Below are 23,286 nucleotides of genomic sequence, written 5' to 3'. Positions count from 1 at the left end.
TTTCCTCTTGCACCTTCCATATAGTGGCTGAAACAATAGGTTAAGGAGGTGGGAAAAACTGGTGCAAATCCATCTGTCTTGTAGGTGCTGAATGGGGAAAAGAACTCCTGAGTATGATTATTAAATGTCAGCATAATGTTATTGGCTAATCCAAATAGCTATATAAAGCTCTTGCAACTTGTTTACTGTCTTAAAATTTACCTATTTTTGTTAAAATGCAGCTTGGTAAGTCTGATTTTTTCCAGTGTTGATGTGCTAAATAGAACCATCCATTTCTTGAGCTGAGGTAAAAAGTTTAAGTTCCTCTAGGCAAGGAATAAGCAACATTTATGTAGTGGTAAGGAAAACATAAGTTATTCTGTCTTATACACATGGAATATGATACTATATAAGCAATATCATTATTTTTTTGGTATGCACTTAATATTCCAGTCTTCTTACAAGTAGTGATAGAATAATAATAGAAAGGGTATCTAGCAGGCATCCAAAGTGTCTGTAAAAACAGTGAACCAGAATTATCACTAGCTGTAAATCCTTAATTCTTTTTCCAGCTTTTACTCCCTGGTATCAAATGTGTAGCCAAGAGGCTTGAAAGCAGGTGGAGCAACAGATCATATTCAGTAAAAATGTTCATACTTGGAGTCAGATTTCACATTCCTGATAAAATTATTCTGAAATAATTTTATTTTAACTTGTAATGCCATTATCTTTAGCTGTGGATGATGAGTGTAAAATTTCTTTATTTTTAGTCCCTGGTGAGGGATGCTTGGACTGCACACATAAATTAAGCCATGGTCTATAACAGTTTAGACCCATGGAGAACTGGAGTGGAAAAGAGGTCTTAAGCCTGAAATGTTACCCCATCTCTTTCTATTAATTTTGATAATATTGCCATTAATACATTTATCTGCTGGTCCTGCTGCCCTTTCCTGTGGTTTTACAGATCATGTGTTACATATTTCTGTAGAGGGATTGTTTGCTGAATGAAGCACTAACTTGTAATCACTGGAACTAATAAAATCTTTCTTTTTCCATGCATGAGAAAGTATTTCATGATAGCTCATGAGGTCTTAGTAAGTCTTTCTCCTCACTTTTAGGTCTCTTGCATGTAGCTTTTCAGGTGTTGTGTGTGTGAACTCAGCCAGTGTCCTTTTCTCCAGGCCTACCATCTCAGACTGATTTCTGTAAAGTTTGTATAAACACAAAAAGCCTTCAGAGCTCTGAGTCTCTATCCCAGTTCAGTTCAAATAAGCAATCAAGTTGAAGCTATTGAGAGAAGCATGGCAGCACAAGCCTCGTATTTTTAGAAAAAACAGGCTGAAGTCTCCAATTAGCACCAGGAGTATCATCTTTAATGCTTTATTCAAAGAGCATCCTTAGGAGTGTCTCTTAGAGGCCAGTTTCTTTTAGGGCAAAAGCTTTGAGGCATATGATTGGGGTACCAGTTTGCCACACAGTGGTCTGTGCTGCTTCTGAGGCAGCACATCAGTCGAGTTCTCAGCTTTACAGATTTTCCTCCCTGCTATTGCTGGGGAGACAGGGTGTGCTGCAGGGGCTTCTGCCATCTCACCTTCCTGGCACAGCTTCTGGGAGGTGATGGAGACACAGGCAGGAGAGCTGGAGCCTGCTGGGCAGGACACAGGAGGGCAGTTTTCATCTGTAGACACCTTAGACTGCTGAGATGATCTCTGAACCAAGTCCATTAGCAATTGGTATTTTGCTTGTTGCAAAACAGTCACCTTCCCTTCTGTAATTTGGCAACTCCTGTTAGCATTTACATATGTACTGTCTTTCAGAAGTCCTAGTGACCTTAGGGAATTCAAACCCGCTGGCCAGACGAGCACATTTCCACTCTGCAAAGTCATGTTAGCTGGATTTGGCAGCCTCTGTGTCCAGCTGATCCATATGGATGTGGGTCACAAACCTAGATGTTAACTGATCTATATTCTTAGACCAGACAGCATATAGGAAGCCTAAAGGGAGGCAAATGCACTAATCTCCTCTGTTTGTTGCACTAGATTTTTAAAGGATTTTCAGGATGTTATGTTTGAATGCCTGTCTGATGTGTTTTGCAAGGTACCAGCCAGAAGCCTAATGTCACTTGTATGGTTTCTAATTACATGGACTTTTCTCAAATCTTTTCACAAGTCTAGGTGGCTGTCCTTTCACTGGCAGGGAGGTTTTCAAGAATGGTGTTTAAAAACAACAGATCTGCCATTGCACTGAAAAATTACCTGAGCATATTTGACCTGAAAATGCATTGCTATTTTGCCTCAGTGATCTTCAGATATCAGTTTTATTGTCACATTTTAGAACAATCCTGACTGAGTGTCCCAGTGTAAGCATTACAGTACTTAGTCATTATGAGGAAGGAGGCAGCTTCTTGAGTTAAAACTTCAGGGAATGAAAGAAAATGGGAAGCATGTGGTGTCAGAAAGTCCAGAGGGTAAGGAAATCTTGATGTACTATCTGGTGGAAAATCTTCCAAGGTTTTCAACTTTTAAGTTTTAACTGAGGGACAATGGAAAGACCAGAAGAATGATGGTGATGTGGGACGCCCCTGGTTCTCCAAACTTGATGTGTAGGACTAATGAGGTAGTGTGAACATGGTCATCTTCTTCTGTGTTGTCAGCTGTAATGCAGGAAGTTGGAGAAAGCTGTTTTTCTTTGCAGCTCTTGTGTTTGACAGACCTTTCTCTCAAAGACTGTGTAGTTTGATGGGTTAGTCACTTCTCTCCTGGCAGCATGGGCCGTGCCATTGTAGTTGAAGACTCAGGGCTTGCTTGAGGCTCAGAAAGAAGCCTGTGCTGATGTGGCACAGGGATGGTGGTGATCCTGTAAACCTGGGGGTTGCTACAGATCATAAGTGAAGGAAATCCTCAGCTCCATGCCTTGATCACCAGGTTAAGTTTCTGTACAGATGTTCTTGCTTGTATGACAAATAGGATCCATCCATCAGCCTGCTGGGAAGAAAGTGACTGATATATGTGTGCACCGTTTTTCCACATTCCCTGGAAGGCAGTGCATGATGCAAAGCAGCCATGCAGATGGTCCCACCTAGGTGCTACATAAATAATAAACAGTAGTTTATTTACATGTGTCTGGCTGCTGTCTCAGAGAATACAGTGCCTCCTCTGCATGTTTCATGTGGCAGGTGGTTTCTGCTAGTCGTGACAACATGGGAAGCTCAGATGGAAATGCTGTTCAAAAATGGTGCCAAACCTCCATAAACCTCTTCAAAGAGATTTGATGTGCCTTCCCTGGACATATGTTAACACGAGGTTCTTACTGTTGTCATCATTAGCATTATAATATTTGCTGGTTTCGTTCAGTGGTAGCACTACATGTAGTGTTGGAATCTCAAAGCTGCTTTATCTCCTGGCTCCTGCTTCAGTTAGCAAGGAGAATAATTTGCCACAGTATGGATTATTTTTCCCTTCAAATTTATTACTGCTTAGAGAGTAGCAGTCTGCAGGCTGCTAGTCTGTCCATTAGACAGAGCCCCAGTTCTCTCCCCATGGCACAGGGATATATATAATGTTCAGGCACTGAGCTCTGTTTGGAGTTCAGCTCCCTTGGTAACAGGCACAGTTATGAATATTTAATAGCAAGAGATTCTCCTTTTTCCCAGGAAGTGTTGTCATATCTCAGCAACAATAAAGCATCAGCTGATGAAACCAAATCCACATGAATGAGATAGAAAGAAGTACTCCCAGCTCACCCCCCTGTTGTGCCCAGCATTATGAGGTGCTTTGATCCACCACTCCTCAGGGAGATGAAGGATGGCTTTCACCAAGCTTCACACACAGCTGTCTTGGAAAACAGAGCATTTCATAAATGAGATGGTTAGCTGCTTCAGAGATGTGTGATCTTTTGTGGTCAGTCATGTTTAATGAAAAGAATTGGTTTTAACTTCCAGTTTGAACAAACTGGATTCACAATCTAATTTGGGGATGGAAAGCAGCTTCTCAGAACAGAGAAAATGGTTTAAGTGAGAGTGAAAATGAGATTGTTCTTGCAGTCCTCTTACTAGAGCTACTTCATCCTATTAGGAGTGTTTTCCCTGGAGCTGAATGGTAATTCAGCATCTGCCTATGCCTGGGCCCCAAGAGAATCTGCCTTCTGACAGCTGATTGTATAAAAAGCTCATGTGCGGCAATTCTTTGTTTTAAAATTTTTAATTCACTGACTTTTAACCTGGAATGGCTCGAAAGTACCTTTTATAATGAAACTGCGCTCTAGTCTTGTGAAGGTACTGCCTTCATCAATTGGATGGGTTACTATCAATATTTGTAAATGTTTAAACATAACATGTTTGCTCATTACTGCCTTTTTATGTACATTAGTAGAATGGGTTTTTTTCCTCCAGCAGTTCTGATAAGTAAACCAAATTGAAAGTGGATTAAAATAATTTTTATTTAAAAACTCCCACAACTTTTTAGGCATAAAAACACTGGAGGAGAGTACTTCAGTTAAAATAATCCTGTAATGAGATTATTGTTACTGTGAAGAAATCATGCAGTGTGAAAGGGAAGTATCTCCTTGCTATATGTGCTCCAGACAGTATTTGTGCACTGTCTTTAGTGGAGGATGTATATAGCTTGTATCACTGACCATTACAAACATATTGTGCAAATAAATGCTTGCACTGATCAAAAGGTTACAAATAAAAATCTTTGTGCAGCTACCACATAGTAAGCTTTTTTAAGCTGGAATCCTGTGATGTTCCAAGCAGAAGGCTAGGTTCTCATCCTGATGCTATAAACCCCCTGGCCTTGTTGGCACTTCTCTTGATTTCCAGTGGGATAAAAGCACTGTCAAGCTAAATTGTTTTTATGATAATACTTAGGTTTGCTTCCATCAAACTACATGGAAATTTTCAAAAGCAGTCCAGATTTCCATTCCCATGAGTTCATCACAAATTCAAAAGAATCTGTTGAGTTCCCTGAACCACAAAACAGGATGACTTCTTGTGCTGTCATAAATGTGAGGGAAGGTCTGCAGTTAGAAGAAAATTTCATCCAAGTAACAGTAGACAGATATTAGAGGTGCCAGAAATGGGTAATGGGTTGTTTCTCTGTAGCAGCTTTACTGTCACCCTGGTTTAAATTGGTGAGATTTTCAAAAGAAGCACAAGTGGTTTGTTTATGAGAGGAGATTCCTTCTAAAAAATTAAAAAATAGGTGCTCTCATTCCTTCAAACCACTGGAGCTAGACTCCTGAAGATGCTTCAATCACTTGTTTCCCTCTGAAACTGATGAGAGCAGCTTTCTGCATAAAGTGTTTATGTACACTTGAAGTTAGCAAGTTGGTTTTTTTTGTTTGTTTGTTTTGTTGTGCCATGCTTTTGTTGCTACATTACTCCTTAACTTTTCCAAAATCCTCTACTATGTTGCAAAATACACTAGAAGTTCTTGACAGCTCCCTGCTGTAGTTTGCTATTCTATATTAATACTTAGAAACTTATGTCAAGTTTGGATTATTTGCCTGGAGGAGTAAGTTAAGGAATATTAACTTGTATTAGGGCAAGTCTTTGTATTGACCTGTTGGCAGATTTGCTGTCAGTGCTGCCTGGAGAAGGATTCTGCTCCAGGACTCACTCTGTGAAGTGAGAGGAAGAGTCTGTTTTAAGATCTGTATAGACCAGTGGTGATCTTCAGCCAGGGTTTAATTTCCACACTGGAGAGGTGTGTGCTACCTCCAGCCCTAAGAGTGGCCCTGCAGTTCTGTTGGAGGAAGAAGGAACTTGGTTCATTTTTGGTCTGCCCAGCAGTAGATTACTCTGTTAAAACATGGACCACAATGTTGGGTGGCACAGCTCCTTCCTTTGTTTTTCACAATGATTGGACTCTCCTGTCTTGAAAAGGGAAAGACCTGACATTAAATGATAATTAACAGCTTGCAGCATTAATACTGAGTTGGACCCAAAGCTCTCTTTCCCTCATCATGAGGTACTGTGCATGTAATAAGTGCAGACATCTGAGAGCTTAGCAGGGAGAGTGAGTGCACTGACTGGTTTGCCTAATGCACATTTATTGTCTCCTTGCCCTCGAGTCTTGATGTCATCCTCTTTTGTCATGTGCCAGGGGCCAGCTGAGCAGAGCCCTTTTCTTCCTCATTGGAAGGCATGGACATCATGCCCTAGATCCTGAATTCAGTGTGGTGCTTCTCAGCCAATGATGCATGTACCAGAAGAGGGAACCTACTGGAATCATGTTGCAATGGTGACAAGTTCAGTCCTCCTTCTGTCTGTCCTACCCTGCCTGTCCCAGGGCAGGAGGGAGACACCTGGGGAAATTCAGGCTCAGGCTTTGGGGGAATAACAAGGGTCCACCAGGTGCTGCTGTTGGTTCAGCTGAGGCTGGAGCCCCACTTTGCCCTGCCAGAGTCCTGCCCTCAGCTCTGGCATGCACAAGTCCTGTGCCTCCAGACACACCATGGATGTCACAGCTGCTTTTTTAGGAGAACTGTGCTGTCTGGCAGAGGATGCAGACAGTTCTGCTGAAAGTAAACCTGGGGATCTTTGGAATCTTTGCATATCCCTGGATGTTTCAGAGCAGGATCCCTTCACTCCTTCCCATGTCCTCAGTGACCAGTTCTGGAGCAGAAGGGGTGACCTGGTAAAACCAGCCCAGGTAGCCACCACCAGCTGTAGCTGGAAGTGGTTACTGTGCTTGATGCTCTTTAATTGTGCCTGTCACAGCTCCAAGCAAGCAAAGAGACAGTTCCCTGGTTTTTCAGCTAAGGGAGTTTAAAAATAATTTGGTTTGGCTTGGTGTTCTATCACCTTGGCAGCTCTCTTCTCCTCAGCTGGACGAGGGATGATGCTTGCTGTTGGAAAGAGACCTGACCTAAGTCAGTCAGTGCTGCAAAGTGTGAGGAGTGTGGGGGAGTAAGGGCAGGACTTCCCTCTTGCTTTCCACTTTCAATTTTCATGTCCAGGTGCTCAGACATGTCTCCAGAAGGGTTGCTCCTACCTAGGAACTGCCACCTTCTTAAAGGCACAGACACACACACATTTCACTCTTTTAAGAAAAAGCTTTTTTGCTGCTGTACTTGCACTGACATGCCTGTGGATACCCTGCTGTGTCCCTTTCCCTGCAAATAGCTTTCCCTGTGTGTTGGAGAAGCTGTGAGCCAAGGTGGAACTGGGCATTAGAGCTCACTGCTGGACAAAGCTGCTTTGGGAAGCACATGCGGGGTGAGACTTGGTTGGAAACTCAGTGGCTTGTGTGGGACCAGGAGAAAAAGGAGGAAGCTGCTGGGAAGTGACAGTGTGTGGAAAAATAATTTTTTTGTTATGTCCTGTTGCAGGAAAAATTTACTGAGGTGAAGTGACAAGGGGGAAAGGCAGTCTAACAAGAACAGCTTGCTAGACAGAGATGTAACTGTGTGTCTAAAAATTATTGTTTGGAATTTACCTTACTGCAGTATGTTAGCACTCTGTGCAGTGCCACTCATATTTGAATGAGAAGGCTGTGCCTTAATTCTTGGTAAATACAAAGGCAAAGAATAATATGGAGGCACAAATCAATGAAGCAAAAAAATGAGTGGAAAAAAAAAGTCATAGTGTTTAAAGCAAGTTAAACTTCAGCATTTTTTTCCCTTGAATGCTAACAAGATCACTTAGGGAGGCATATGTGTGTAAAAAAAAACCACTCAGTGTGTTCCACAAACAAAAGCATTTGTGCAGATTTGTAGAGAAGTTGTAATAGCACAGCTGGAGTAACTCCAGGGGAATCTGTGAGTAATTAGCACTGCCTTTTGAATACACAATGGGAAAAAGTGAGTGAACTCCAGCAAATCAGCAAGGGAAGAAAAGTACAACCCAAACATTTGGAATTTGGTTTAAATACAGCTACTAGCTCAGTACAATCCTGACCAAAAAAAAAGAAAGAAAGAAATAAATGTAGTGTGTGGGAGTTCATTGCAGTTGTCTCAGTAACTGGGCAAAGCACAAAGCTTTCAGAATTAGTTTGAGTACTGGAAAAAAACGAAAATTTCCTGAAAATTTTCTGCTTTCATGGAAAGTCACATTTCTTAAAAAACAAGTACAATAAAAAGTACAAGAACAATATTGTTCTTGCAGAAAATCTTCAGAGCCTGTGAACGTGCTGTGCCCTTCAGGCATGTCCCCAAGGAGCAGCTCAGTGAGCCCACCCTGACCAGGGTGGCAGGAGCTGAGGTCACTGCTCATACTGAAAGAGAAGGAAAAAGAAGGACCACTCCTTCCATGCACTTGAAAGCCAGTATCTTTATAGCATGTCCTTGTATTGTATGTCTTTATCAAAAGAAAAACTCACAGCCATTTTTTAATGTTTTCTGAAAACGATCACAGCTTTTTTCCTATTAGATGCTCAGAAAAGAGTCTTTTAAAGGACAAGCATTGCCCTTTTTTTTCCAGTTTGGACTTTTTTTCCCTTGTGGATCACATTATTGATGGAAATATTTTCATTTGACTCCTCTGTGATGCCTAGTGTCTTCTTTGGCAGGTGCTACTTTGGAGTACATCCCTCACGGCCAGCTTGCAAACACACACTTAACTTCAAATTTGCGAACGCTGAAGCTGGAGCAGGACACTGTCCCCACTCAGGAGGAGAGGAAGGCTCCCCTGGTGGAAGCTGCTCGGGGAAGGAAGTCTTTTTCTTCTCAGGATAAAGCTCTGGCTCCAATTAACCTGACAGATGATCAGCTTGCCTCAGGTCTCTATGGTAATAACTGGCTTGCACTCACCTTTCACTGTGCTGGTGGAGTCTGAATATGAAATACAGTTAAAGAAGGTTTTCAATATTCTCAAAAGTGCAAAAAAGCAGGAAAACATGCAGCTAAGGGGAAAGTCACAGTGTGACATGGTTAGGTTTTAAATGGGCAGATTGTAGCCCATCAGTGAAATGCCATTTTGTATCTTCCTACTGAAAGATAAAGATTTAATAATGACTTTTGTAAATACTTAAATTTTTATGCATGTGTTACCTGTCCTCTGCATAGAGATTGGTTTAAAAGTTGTTTCAATGAATACTAAATCTAAAAGACCATCCTTGATTGAACCTACCCACCCTGTTGAATAGTTTATTAAATAAGCTGTATGTATTGTTGAACATGCTGTCTGTATTAATGTGTTCATTTTGGCAAGGAGCTTCTGCTCTCTGACACTAAGAATTAAGATTTTGTTAATAGAATAACCAATTTCAGTGTTAGAAGCTTTTCACAAGTAGCAAAGGAAAACAAAAAGCCCATGTCTTTTCTTAAAGTTTTCTAAAGCATCATGAAGATTAGCAGCATGCTGTAAGCTGGAAAAGTTAGGCTCAGCTAGTTTCCAGAGCTGATTTTGAAGTTGTTCTTCTGTATTTCCAATGTGCATGTCAAACCATGACTGTGTGTACATTAGAACACTCAGCTTGAGATGGTAAATTACACAGAGCCCTGTTGAAAAGCAGAGAGATGTTTTGAAAAATCAGCTGTAATGATGCTGCATTCAAAGCTGTCTACAGATTTACACTGATGTGTGTGCTTTGTCTCCCTTTCTAACAGTATGTACTAATAATGAGAACACACTCAAATCTATCATGAAGAAAAGAGACGGGAAGAAGGATTTGAGCAATACCAAGAAGAACCTGCAGTTTGTTGGCATTAATGGAGGGTAAGAGGCCTGTCTCCAAAATATCTTTTACTGTAGCACTTTTCACAGTGGGAAGAAGAGAAAGAACTCAGGAACACAAGTGTAGGTTTGGCCTGTCCTTCAGGCTGAGGTGCAACTGCTGAGTATAAGGATCAGAAGGAAGAATTGAAGAGCTGAGCTCCTCTTAATCCTCTTGTGCTTGCAAATCCCATATGGCACCAGTCTCAAATACCTGTACATTAGATTGCTGCCAGATTTACCACAGGAAACAACCTGAGACAGCCATGGGGGCATTTCACAGGCAATGCTTTAATAAGGAAAACATGTATATATCTTTGGTGCCTGACAAGCACAGCTGTATACTATTAAAATAAGAGATACCATTGCCCTAGAATTAATTTTTCTGGCTTTCTAGTAAATATATACAGCGACCTTCCTATACAAATACAGAAGACAGTATGGAAAATTGTATTTTAAAAATATTACTTGCCTTTGCAGAATGTTGCAAAGATCTTTAAAATGTTTTCATCAAATTGTTTTTATGTAGCTTTTCTAGCCATTTTCTCAGATGAGTTTTTCTTTAGTACAAATGCTTTGTGCAGTATATAGCCTAAATATCCCACTTACCTGATTTCCTACATATTAGCCCAAAGTATCATTACATATAGTGAGAGAAAGTTGTCATAGGATTGTTAGCTTCCCTGCTTATATCTGCCTGGTAAGGCAATACAGTTTACTCTGAAAAAAAAAATAATTTCATGGGATAAGGCAAGGTCTGACAAAATGTTAAGACTTACATTTAAAAGAGGTTGTTCTTCTTTCATTTACACACTGAGTACATAATACTGGCAGTGTCATTTGCCAGCAGCGCTGAGTTCAGTGGAGGGAAAAACAGGAGGACACAGCTTTTGCAGGACATTTTTCCACCTGTGCCAGTGCAGGCAGGTGCTGACTGCTGCTGAATAGCACTGAGCAAGTGTTGGGACATTGGGCACTGAGAATTCAGGAAATAAAAAAGCAACAAGCAAGCAGGTCTGCTGTGACAGTTCTGGCTTCTTTTCCTCTGCCAAGGCTGGGATTAATCCATGGGAGTTGAAGTTTATGTTCAGGCTTGGGTGCTTATTATTTCCTATCTATTTACAACCTCATGAGCCATTTCTCTAACTAGCAAGTTAGAGAAATGAGGTAAAATGGAGTACCTCTAACTCTTTCTGAGGTTATTTAAGTGCTAATCACCAAACAATGAGGTGACAGCTATATTATTTATATTTCTGACCCAATGATGACCACCCCAGGCCCACAATGCAGACTTTTTCTACTCAGTTACAGAAAACCACCCAAACCCATGAAGAAGAAGGAAGAAGAAAGTGAAGTAGGACTCAGACAATGCCTGAAGTCTTCCATCTTAACTCACATGTATTTCTATATACTAAAATCTCAGATCCAAGTTTTTCACTTTGTGAGATCACACAATACTATTCAAACTACACACCCACAACCCTGTAGCCCTGGTTCCATGCCTAAGGTGTTTTGGTTTTCTGAAATTCTTTTCCCAGGGAATTTTCTGTAAACGAGAGAAATGTTTTTGTAACTGTACTATGTTATTCATTCCTTTTCCTAGGGGGGAATTCTTCTTGATGTCCATTTGATCTGACCAATGTGATTGAAGAGGTTTGCCTTTGTTTCACCAATCAAATTGGTCTGTGTAAAATAGTATAAAAAAGAGACACATACCAAAAATAAAGAAGTCATTTTCAGCCTTCTGAATCTTGGAGTCTGTGTCGTTGTAGTGTAAAACAATGTCACAACCCCAGTGCTATCACTCAATTTTTGGAGCCTATTCCAAGGCCTCAAGTCAAATGTGGTGCTTGCTTTAGAGTCAATACCTTTTAGCACAGAAAGCTGAAAATTCTCAGCCTCCAGGGTTCCAACACTCTTCTGCTTGTTCTCCCTGCAGGTATGAGACCACATCCAGCGATGACTCCAGCTCTGAGGAGAGCTCCTCCTCAGATTCAGAGGAGGAGTGTGAGAGCCACGAGTTCCCCTGTGACCAGCACACAGAGGAGAGGCAGCCCAGCACCACCCCCCGTGCTGCTGCGGAGGTCTGCGCCACGGGGACAGAGAGGGACGGTCCCCTCACAGAGTGTGAGCCCGAGGAGGTGGAAATCAGAGAGAGGTAGGCTGGGTAGGCTGCCCACCCTCTCCAGAGTACACCCATCCTCTCCAGAGTGTACCTACCCTCTCTAGAGTGTGCCCACCCTCTCCAGAGTGTACCTACCCTCTCCAGAGTGTGCCCATCCTCTCTAGAGTGTGCCCACCCTCTCTAGAGTGTACCCACGCTCTCCAGAATGTGCCCATCCTCTCTAGAGTGTGCCCATCCTCTCCAGAGTGTACCTACCCTCTCCAGAATGTGCCCACCCTCTTCAGAGTGTGCCCACCCTCTCCAGAGTGTGCCCATCCTCTCTAGAATGTGCCCACCCTCTCTAGAGTGTGCCCATCCTCTCCAGAGTGTGCCTATCCTCTCTAGAGTGTGCCTATCCTCTCTAGAGTGTCCCCATCCTCTCTAGAGTGTGCCCACCCTCTCCAGAGTGTGCCCACCCTCTCCAGAGTGTGCCCATCCTCTCCAGAGTGTGCCCACCCTCTCCAGAATGTGCCCACCCTCTCCAGAGTGTGCCCATCCTCTCCAGAGTGTGCCCATCCCTCTCCAGAGTGTACCCACCCTCTCCAGAGTGTGCCCATTTTTTTTAGAGTGTGCTCCTGAGGAGGGCACCTCACCTCATGTCATGGGGTAGGCTGTGTGGGCTGTGCTCCTGGAGAAGGCATCAGCCCCAGCACTGTCCGAATTCTGCTTGCTTCCCTCCTCCTCAAGAGGGTAGCCAGAGGCAGTTTCATGGCAAAATGACTGTGTCTGAGCAGGAAGAAGGTGTCAGAGGGTGTCTTTTCCAGCAGCTGACTCCATTAACTATAAATGATTCATTGACAGTAAGACCCTGGTGGCTCCCTCAGCAGAGGCTGTGTCGGGTCACAACTGGCATTTGCTTGGGAGCAGGCAATGCCTTGCTAGAACAAGGTCTGTAAAACAGTCAGTAAGCAAATTAATTAATCTTGTCAGTAGCCTGCTGGGAGTGCATCTTGCATTTCTGCACTTTGCACAGCATCTCAGCCATGGCACAGTAAGATGAAGGGGTACAGCACTGAGGACACTGTCCACCCTGAGATCATGTGCTTCATACAATATCAGATTGTATACTGCAATACCCTTTCAAGGCTGCCATCACAGACTTGTTCAACATGTCATGTCTTAGGGTAGTTTTCAAGTTTCTGTGTAAGGTAGGATTTGACAGACAAGGCTGTGTTTTTTTGGCAAATGGAAAGCAGTAGAGTGGTGAGCTTTTACTGATTCTTCCTTAGCAAATGGCAAAAGGAAGTATAAAATGAGACAGTGAAAGGATCTCTTATAGGTAATGGGCTTGCCAGTGTGCTAATTTGGAAACTCATGTAGGTAGAATAATAACAGTAAAAGAGCTAAACGAAAATTAATGTCATGTTTCACTGTAGATGTAGCTCAGCATCAAGTTATCTGTAATTGTCAGCTGTTAAATAAAAGAGATGCAGAAATTAATAATTAAGAGCTTGGAGGCCCTGGAGCTGTGTTTTTGGAGAGCCCTGAGCTTACTTTATACAGTACTCTAGGGTTGTCTCTGTTGTTTTACAAAGTTGTTATAAAAAGATGCGCAGTCTCTCAAAGGGGCTCTAATTTATATTTACAGTAGCAAGGGGTGATTGGGAAGAAAAGCAGCAGAACAGCTTAGATGGCCATGTGTGCTTAAGGACCATGTTCTCTGCAAGCTGACTGCCCTGGCAATGCCCTCTGAGGGGAAGGGTCAGGGCACGTGGCCATGGTCCATGCAATGCTGGAGAATTTCATTGCTCTGTTAGCACTAACAGCTGGTTTGTATTCACTGAGGGCTAAAAATGCCCACCTTACACACATTAGTGTGTCAGCTTCTCTGCTTTTTGGGAGAATTTTCTGGAAAAGTTGCTGTTATCCTCTGTGGAGGTTTTAGGCAAAGATGGTTGGCCACGCCCTGGTATGACATGGCACAAGCCTTGACCTTATTTTTGGTCATGAGTTTTGAAATTTGTAATGAAAAGGGCATAGAAGTGCAAAAATTAAAGAGGGCTGGAGAAAGAGAGTAAATTTCCAGAGTGGGTGGGATGAGAAAGGCTAGCTCCAGTGAATGAGAGCTGGCAGGAGGCACCTCTTGGGCTGTCTCCCACTGCTTAATTCTGTTTCCATCACAACTGTTGGCATTTCTCCTTGTCAATAAAGCCATCAAAGCACATAGCATATGTGTGCTCTGCAGTCATACAGCAGTAGGTGAGAATTTCCACTGGAAGGGTTTCCAAGTCTTAGAGCACAAAAGTGATGTGTTTCCCACTCTCCATTCCTGTTGCTCTTCCCACACTCATCTCCATTCAGTGTGGATGGAGTGTCTGTGAAGAGCTGCCAGAGTGGCTTCTCCATGGTAGGAACAGATGGCTTGCCTGGAAATTTTAATTCCCAGAGAACTTTCAGAAAAACAAATGTTTCTATACTGAAATGCTAAGATAAAAATTGAAACATGCCATGTGTTTTGCTGTCCCCCTTAGGTATGAGCTAAGTGAAAAGATGCTTTCTGCCTGTAACCTGCTGAGAAACAACATTGATGATCCCAAGGCTTTAACCAGCAAAGATGTGGTAAGCAATACAGGTGAAAATTTCCCCTTGAGATCCAATAGAAAAACTTCAGGGAGAGTTAACTTCTGGTTTTACAGGACCAACACTGCAGTGGCTAGGCAAAAGAGGATTTCATCTTTCCTGCAGGAGTCACAAAGCTCTTTCTATCAGGACACTTTCATCCAGAGAATATATTTGTGCTTTGTGTGCTGCAGTGTTGTTGTCCCAAGGCACAGACACAAAAACAGTAACATGAAAGTACATTTTTAACACACCCATGCATTCCTGTGTTATTCCTGTGGTTTTTTTGGTTTAGCAGTGCTGTGGGCAGCTCTCAGGAGACTGCTGTCAGGGAAGAGCCTGTTGCTTCCTACGAAAAACCTCAGAATCTGTTCTGAAACACCAGAAGGTGATCTGCCTTCTCCAAAGCACAAGGATGCTGTTTGTCGTGTTTACTGCACTGGGGGTTTTTTATCAGTGCTGGAGAGAGTAAGGAGGATTCATTGTTAATACTTGAGAAATACTCAAGTCTCAAGAAATAAAATTGTATTTGCCTTGTTGGAAATGTCTCACACAGGGACTGCCTGTACTGCTCTGTGAGGGCAATCTGCAAGCAGAGGAACACTGCTTAATGATATAAAATTGAATTTCACATTTGTTACACTTGTGCAGTGATACAAAAGGCAGCAATTCAGTGTCATTCTCCTCTACTCTAGAGCATCTGCAGCTTCTTAAAGACAATAATGTTGCCTGTATGACACAGTAATACTCTCTGTGTCCAGTTCTGACATCTGTGGTCCAGGGAATGATTTGAAAGGCTGTTTTCATATAGTTGTGACACATAGTTTTTAATGCTGTGTTTGTTCTTCAGGAGTAGTTTAGGCATTCAAACAACAAATGCTTTAGGCTTTCTTGGAGTTGAAAGTGTTAAAAATGCCAAAATCAGATGATGATCTCTGCCTTAGAAGCATAATTTGAATTTATGTTTTTCTTTCTTGTGCCTAAAGTGTATTCCAGCACAAGCAGTGCTTTGTAGGTGGAAGCTGCAGACTAATCAGCTTTTGTCCTCTGTCTGCTGATAAAGGAGTCTTGTCCAAACAGGTTAAATGTCAGTATAGCTAAGGATCTGTATAAGTTGTCCCAACCTCTTCCAGCATACCCAGCTGTTGTAGCTGCAGTTTACACCAGAAAGCTGTGGGCTGCACCTTTCTGAATGTGATAGTTCAACTGAATTTAAAAGTTGTGTTGTTTATTTAATAATGTGTGCAATACTGTGACTAAAAATAGTTTCTTAGTGGTATTTTGCACTCAGTACTGCTAGAAATAAATTAAAGAAATCTATTGCTTCAGTTTGTGGCCCCCTTTGCATTTCCACTCTCTGTGTTCACAGATTACACACATCACATTATAGTAGCACTGATATACAATATTCTTTGGGTGTGTTTATGTAGTACAGATACATAGATAGCACTAGTGTGTGTAAAATATTTTCTCTTTACCAAACACAGAGCACCTCTAGAGCTACTGGTGTGTTTTCCCTAGAGGCTAGATAAACTTTCTGAGTGTCTTCTGTGCAAAACTGCCCTTGAATTTACTGGCCACCTTGCAGATGAGGGTTTATGAGGAAGATATGCTGGTCCTTCCAGGTTAGAGGAAGTGTCTCAAAGTCAGAGCTGGTGGTGGCTGTGGAAGTTTTCCTGGCTCACAGTGAGATTTTCTCTACCAGACAAGTCACCTGGCCTAAGGGACTCCTTCTCTCCCACTCTCAGTCCATATCCATGGGAAAGTTTATCCTGAACATGTAACCTGCATCTTCTCATTGCCACTAAAACCTCTTACTGCTACAGGCAGCCAGCCTTCAGGTGAAGAACAGGTTCTTCCCTTTTTTTTCCTTTTTTTCTGCAACAAATGTTATATGATTTCTTTCCCCAGCAGTTCTTTCCATTAGAGTGTCTCCAGTTCTTCCTGTCTGTCCAGTGGGTCAGATTTCCTTGATTTCTGTTCACTCTTGCTGCTTATCTTTGAAACTGTTTCAAGCAAATATTTTGTGATCAGACCTGGGAAGGCAAGTCCAGGTGTTGTCTCCATAGTACTGGGCAGAAAGAAGGGACTTCATCACATGCCATGCAAGCTATAAATCTGTTTATTCACCCCAAAATAGTATTTACATTTGGTATTACAATGTGATGTTGGGTTCAGTTTGTAATCATCTGTAATGCTCAGCTCTTCTTCTTCTTCTTCTTCTTCTCATATACTTTGTGCATTTGCTAATTTGTGCCTCAGAACTGGGCCTAACTGACTTAGCATGCTGTTGTTTTAAGTCCAGTGAGAAAGTCTTGATTTTATCAGTTTTTTTATAAAAGTAGTTAAGTATTTGATGGGAGATTGTTTTGCAAGTCTTTTTTTTTTTTTCTGTTCACCAGAAAAAAAGTCTTGTTTTTTCTGTTCACCTCCATAGCACTGTTAATTCTGGGAGTATTCTCATCCTAAAATTCTGTGTCCTCAGAGGTGACAGTCAGGTGAAGTGAGAGGAAGTAAATGGTGTTTTAAAGCAGGCTTTAGTCAGAGGGGAAGTTCCATCTTGTTTGTGAGCTGAATACTTTCTTCCCACATAGGACTAAAAAAGACTTGACTTGCATTGCTGACTTATGGGATGGAAAATCCTTTAAATAGATTGTCCATATGAAAATTTTTCTTTGTTGATTTCGGCAGAGGTTTTGTTTAAACACCATCCAGCATGAGTGGTTTCGTGTCTCAAGTCAGAAGTCAGCTGTCCCTGAAATGGTTGGAGACTACATAACTGCTTTTGAAGAGATTTCTCCTGCTGTCCTCAGACATATCATCAATATGGCAGATGGAAATGGAAACACAGCTCTCCATTACAGTGTGTCGCATTCTAACTTTGAAATTGTAAAGCTTCTTCTGGATGCAAGTAAGTTTGCTTTATTTTGTTAATTTTTAATTATTCTTGGTTTTGCAATTCTCATGAGTGAAATTCTTGATGGACTAGAGGCCAAGTTTGGTCTTCTTCCAGCAGGTGTTTTAACTGTTAACAGTTATATGGTGGCTCACTTAAGTTTTTTTTTTTACCTTCAAGAAGCATCACCTCCCAAGCTAATACTAGAAACAAAGATTTTTGACTACCTAAGTAAATTAAAACAGAGTTGAGATAGTTAGATTCCTGACTCTTGGGCTGTAGTTCCAAGTTCAGCAGCAGCAGTCTCCAGCAGTTTTCTCTGGAGGCAGCACAGCTGCTGCTCAGCACTCTGTAAGGTGCTGATGGAGGAAAATTTATTGAGGTATAAATGCCATCTTGAACATGCAAACTAGTCTAGCTTTGTCTAGAGCAGCGCAGAAGTTTTTTCTGGCCACCAATTGACTCATCTCTTCTACTTTCCTGAGAAACTGGAGCAATGTGGCATTCTGTCACAAAGACCATTTTCCTAGGAATCTGATGCTCCTTCATGTGGTTGCTTTTGTTGCTTCCTTTTCTTGATCCTCTTGCAACACACATGCAGAAAAGGTGGTGGCAAAGGGGGGGACACTGGAGTATCTGCTCCCCACATTCAGTGTACAGATGGCATCCAGAAGAAGGTGTCACACACTGGAATTGGTCCCAGGCTGGATGTTTAATCTGTTTAATCCTAGTTTTGCTCACTGAGTGAAGTTTGTTTCTCTAAACTAGTTTAAAAACCCGTCACAGTTGGTTGTGAAAGCTTAACTAGGCCAATGACACGTCTGAAATGTAAGCCAAGCAATATTCATAAACCCAGAAGGGCAGCATCAGATAAACAAGGATATGAATGATACAAATCTCAGCTTTGATAACCTAGCACATGTGTCACACTTGCAGAGACTTCCTCAAGAGGAAAGCGAGCACTTTGAAATCCCTGGTCCTTTTGAAGGCAGTCAATGTTTGGGCAGAGTGAGTCACAGCAGGGGAATGCAGGGAATGTCAGGAGCGTGGTGAACGGGGCAGGCTGGCTCTGCAGCACAGTCTGGTGGGAGGGAGCTGCCCCTCTGCTTCCCTAGGTGTCTCAGAAGAGCAGGAACATGCTCAACTCCTGCTGGAAGTCAGGACTCTGTAGGTTATGGCAGCTAGTGTATGCCTACAAACACCAGGCATAGTGTTTTATAGTGTAAAATGTAAAATGTAACAACCATGACTAGTCCCAGGTAGTTCTCCCTGCAGGAGAGCACTGCTCATGCCAGGAATATGTTTGCAAATAGGCAGATTCCTTTGGGTTTCAGCAGTCTTTCCCTGGGTTGTGTCTGAATGGTCACTATGGTCAGCCTGTGATACACCTGTGGTTCTGTCACTGGTAGGTTCTTGGACCAAGAGCTCTGTGTCTGTTTGGTGAGAAGAGTGGACAAGATGAGATGAGAGAATCCTCCGTAGCACAAAGCAGAGTCACCAAGAGGACAAAGAGGAGAACAGTTTCCCTATTATTAGCCATATAGGAGCTAATATATCTCCAGAAGGAGCTAAATGTGACCTCAGAAAACACACTCTGCTGAAGCAGTCTAGTCAGAGTAGGAGCACACCAATTCTAAAAGTTACTCATTACTCAGGATGTAATAATGCATGTAGCAGAGTGTTATGTTCTCTGGCTTCAGTGGCCTCACACAAGTGATGTCTGAAAGTAGCACTGGTCTACTGGTTAAAAGGTATCATCACTGATGTCTATTTAACGTGAAAAAAAAAGTGTAACATCTTACATCTGCACTTGAATTGCTACTGAAATGTTCTTTTGACTGAAAAAAAGATCCTTTGGCCATAAGTCTGAAGAATTTCCTAAACCATTTTTTTGCTTGCTACAGTATCTGTGGTGCAATTTAATTTCTAGTCTACAGATAATGTTTATGTAAACCTGAATCCCTGCTTTCCAATACAATGAGCACACTGAAAACCCTGCTGCCTAGCAAACCAATAAGCACCACTGAATTTCTGCAGAATTTTAGGGACAAAGACAGACTGGAGGCAAGTTTTGAACAAAAAGGAGACCTCTTGTTGGTTGCTGGCACTGCTCAGAGGACTTGCCTCTATTTGTTCCCAGAGCAGTTTTGTTTGTGGTCCAATACACTGCAGAACTGGCAGCAGTCTTTAATTTAAAGGGGTGGTTTTTTGGCAGCTCCAAAACATGTTGAAGTACATTTGCAGATTTTTAAAGTAACACCAATTGCAGGAAAATATTGGTGCTAAAGAGAAATATCTTTTCCACTGGCCATGTTGCTGGACCACTTTAATTCTGCAGTATTTGGGAGAAGAGCTTAAGGACTCTACTGACAGTGTTTCTGAATATCATGCTAAATTTCAGACCACTTACTTTTACAAAAGGAAAAAATAATGCACAAAAAATAGTGCACAAATAAAGCCCTAAAATGATAACATATAAAATGTCTTTGTGCTCTCTCTTGTGTTTTACCCACAGTAGAAAACAATTATTTTCTTTCTCTGGCTCAAGAGCTCCTCTGTTAATTTTTTCCTTCTCTACCTTCCCTTGAATTGCATCCATTATGAAAGCAGTGGCTACTTTTTCTTTTTATAGGCTGCTCTACTGACAGTTTATTCAGTTGATCAGCACAATTAGTGCTTTTTTTGGGTTCTTGCTTTCTGAAGAAATTATGTCATCCCTCTGCAGATGTCTGTAATGTAAATCATCAGAACAAGGCTGGTTATACCCCCATCATGCTCGCTGCTCTTGCAGCTGTGGAAGCAGAGAAGGACATGAGGATAGTGGAGGAACTGTTCAGCTGTGGGGACGTGAATGCCAAAGCCAGCCAGGTCAGTCGAATGGTTCACGAGGCACAGTTCTTACTGCTGTACTCCTGTGCCTTTTTGTTGTTCCTTCCATGCTCCCATCCCTGCTCTTACCAGTTCAAATGCTGCTCTCGTTTGCTTTCATCATCTGTGGGTTTTTTATGCATGTTTTTAGTTACTATATATAAAATGAAGCTGTGGAAGAACAGTTGAGCCTTGGGTCTGGACCTCTGCTAAAAATGAAGGTTGATCATGGTGTGAAAGAACTGAGTATTAGGCAGCACTTACAAATTCTGCAGCATTTAGATCATTTGAAAAAACTACACGTCTGAAAATAGATTGGATGTCTTCCATTAATTCAATAAATAGCTATGTGAACGTGGGATATATGATCCACAAAAGGTATTTAAATAATGGCAATCAAAGCTTTGAGAGTACAGTTATAGCACTTCTTTCCCCCCCAGAAGAAACACAGTGTCAAAAAAAAAAAAAAAAAAAAAAAAAAAAAAAAAAAAAAGTGTTTATGTTTTATCACTGCTTGTGACTGTAATTATTTGGGTTTTCCTCTTCTCTCCCTGCAGGCTGGTCAGACTGCACTGATGCTGGCTGTGAGTCACGGGCGGATAGACATGGTTAAAGCTCTGCTGGCCTGTGGTGCAGATGTCAATATCCAGGATGATGAGGGCTCCACGGCTCTGATGTGTGCCAGTGAGCACGGACACGTGGAGATTGTTAAGCTTCTGCTGGCTCAGACTGGGTGTAACAGCACCCTGGAGGACAATGTGAGTTGCCTTTCAGTGCTTCTGGAATCTGCTTGGGTGAATGTCTGACTTGGAGTGCCAGAGTGTACCAACCACATGAATCTTCTGCTTAATTGGTAGCAAGTGCTGTGATTATTTGGCTAGTATTTTTACTTTTCTAACAGACGTACCTGGTAGCAATTTCTGTGGTTAGCTGAAGGTGTCTAGTGGCCAGAACAGAAAAAAACATTTGTTAGCTCGTAGTAAAACATATTTCCCTCTCACATTCCTTCCCCCTTTCAAAGGGGTTTTCTAGTTTTCAGTTAGGACCTTACCTGATGGCTTAGGGCCTCACTGTGTTCCTTTTCTGTGCCTGTGAAAAACATCAGCCCTGCAATTCTTTTCAAAGGACATTCACACTGTTCCTACACCGTGACTTTTGACACTATAGGTTCAGTCTTAGTCATGAAGCTGCACTGTCTTGACAGTAAATGGATACAGACTGTGACTTCAGTGCCAAGTGAGACACCTGAGTATTTCTTGTTTGCAGGGATCATTGCAGCCTCCGCTGTCAGCAATTTGATATTTGGATTCCTCAAGCTTGGAAACATTGATTTAGCTTGTTTCCTGCCACCACTGTGTTCTCAGCAACAACATTTCTTGCATGCTTTTCCTTTCTTCCTATTGCTTTACCCACTGAACACTGAAATGGAGCCTGGGTTTGGGATTTGTGAGGACAGCGGGTGGCTATTTGTTGAAGCTTTGCAAAGAGGCAAGGACATCATTGCTTTTCATTTGATGCCCTGGGAAGGCAGACCTGAAACAGAGACTGGACAGAGCTAGAAAATAAAGTAGGTATTTATTGAAAGGCCTCCAGGATACACCTTGGGCAGGACAGGGCCTGACCAGGGCTACACCCAAGGTGGACTGAGAATGGTCACAAAATGTCTGACTGGTCACAAGGTCTTACACTTTTATAAGTTTTGGTCCATTTGCAGATTGGGGTTTAATTGTCCAATTACAGCTTCAGGTTGTGAGGTCCCATCCTTCTTGTTCTTCTCTTCAGCTACCCTTGTTTGTGCTTTTGGGTCTGAAAGTTGTCATTGGTTTTCAGCAGGAAAAGGATTTGTTTTGTCTCCCTACTCTGTGAAAAGCTCACTGGCACTTAATGTGAGGCTCAGAACTGCACCCCTGGGCAGAACAAAATCTGAAACACATTAAAGCTAAAACTTAAGGCATCAGATTAACCCCTGCTGCAGGAGGCAGTTCAGTTGCTCGTAGTGCTGGCAGTGTGGAACATCTGGCCAGAGAGGAAAATGCAGGAAGACCTCAGTCTAACAAACATTTTCAGGAGCAATCTAGATTATTGCTGCTTGGATGCTGTTAGCACTATCAGATAAAAAAAATCAATAATTACAGTCTTTATGGGGACATGATACTTACCTGTTCCTGTGGCCAGTTTGATAGTTTCCCAAGCACAGTTAGCTGCTTATTCACAGATTTGTCTGTGATGTGAGATTGGGATTTTTACTATTCTCCTAATTATTCTGAGTGTCACAGTGATGCATTTTCAGTCTGCATGATCAGTAGTAAGCTGAGTATCAATCTGCTCATGCATGCCATAGTGATTCTCTCTTTTAAGAATCTGTGTTAACTGAGAGTGTTAGCTGTGCATTTGCCATGCATTATATTGCATTGTAGTAGACAACTCTTCTAGCTCCCTGTCTGTTCAGGACAATTAGATTTATGTATAATTGCTCCCTTTAGTCAAGTAAGAAGACCTTCCATGTGGATGGTGTCTATTTTGTCCCATGCTGGAAAAAGGGTTTACCATTTAAAAACTGATGCCAATTCCAGTGCTACAGCAGTTGCTGGAATGTGTGCTCCATCTGTGTGAGACATTTCAAAAACTGGTGTTATTGTAGAGACTTCTGTGTGTGCAAGAGCCAAAAGCCAGGCAGTGAACCAAGCACCAATTCACATCACAGGTTGCCTGACATCTATGTCTTCCTGGACCAAACATGGTCCAAAAGAAAAACAGCAGATCAGTAAAATACTCTTTCAGCCAAAGCACTTTATGCTTCTAGAACCCTCAGCAGCTGTGGTTTTTGAAAGCAATGGTATCTTCTGTGAAACTGAGGTGGCAGTATTTGACCAGGAAAGTCCATGTGTTTATATTTAGACTTCTATCAAGGAGCATTCGGAATTATGAGTGCAATTTCTCTTAGTGTTGATGGGAGCTACACCACAACAATTATCATTTTAACACAGCAATTATCATTATATTTGACTAGTATTTTTCCCTCCCTTATCATCTCTGCTGCTTGTTACTGACTGACTGACTGTAGTTTCTCTGAGACAGCCCAATCTCCTGGTCTGACACGGCAGTGCATGTAACATTACTGTGATAATAGTGTGCTCATTCTTCCACAGCAATAATCGAGAC

General features: G+C 42.0%; 1 protein-coding gene across 4 annotated transcripts in view; it reads left to right on the top strand.

Moving 5' to 3' along the window:
- The window catches only part of KANK1 (KN motif and ankyrin repeat domains 1), a 133,157-nt gene that overhangs the window by 107,947 nt on the left and 1,924 nt on the right, over window positions 1-23,286 (top strand). For all 4 annotated transcript variants that reach the window (XM_083883722.1, XM_083883720.1, XM_083883721.1 and 1 more), the window contains 7 exons: window positions 8,493-8,711; window positions 9,532-9,640; window positions 11,577-11,795; window positions 14,273-14,360; window positions 17,052-17,271; window positions 19,982-20,124; window positions 20,682-20,882. In XM_083883722.1, coding sequence (XP_083739848.1) covers window positions 8,493-8,711; window positions 9,532-9,640; window positions 11,577-11,795; window positions 14,273-14,360; window positions 17,052-17,271; window positions 19,982-20,124; window positions 20,682-20,882 — 1,199 coding nt within the window. The remainder of the gene's footprint in view (window positions 1-8,492; window positions 8,712-9,531; window positions 9,641-11,576; window positions 11,796-14,272; window positions 14,361-17,051; window positions 17,272-19,981; window positions 20,125-20,681; window positions 20,883-23,286) is intronic.

The sequence above is a fragment of the Zosterops lateralis genome, assembly GCF_965231275.1.
Source record: "Zosterops lateralis genome assembly, chromosome: Z".
Lineage (NCBI taxonomy): Eukaryota > Metazoa > Chordata > Aves > Passeriformes > Zosteropidae > Zosterops > Zosterops lateralis.
Note: the sequence above shows the minus strand (reverse complement) of the source record. Positions and strands in the feature narration are given on the sequence as shown.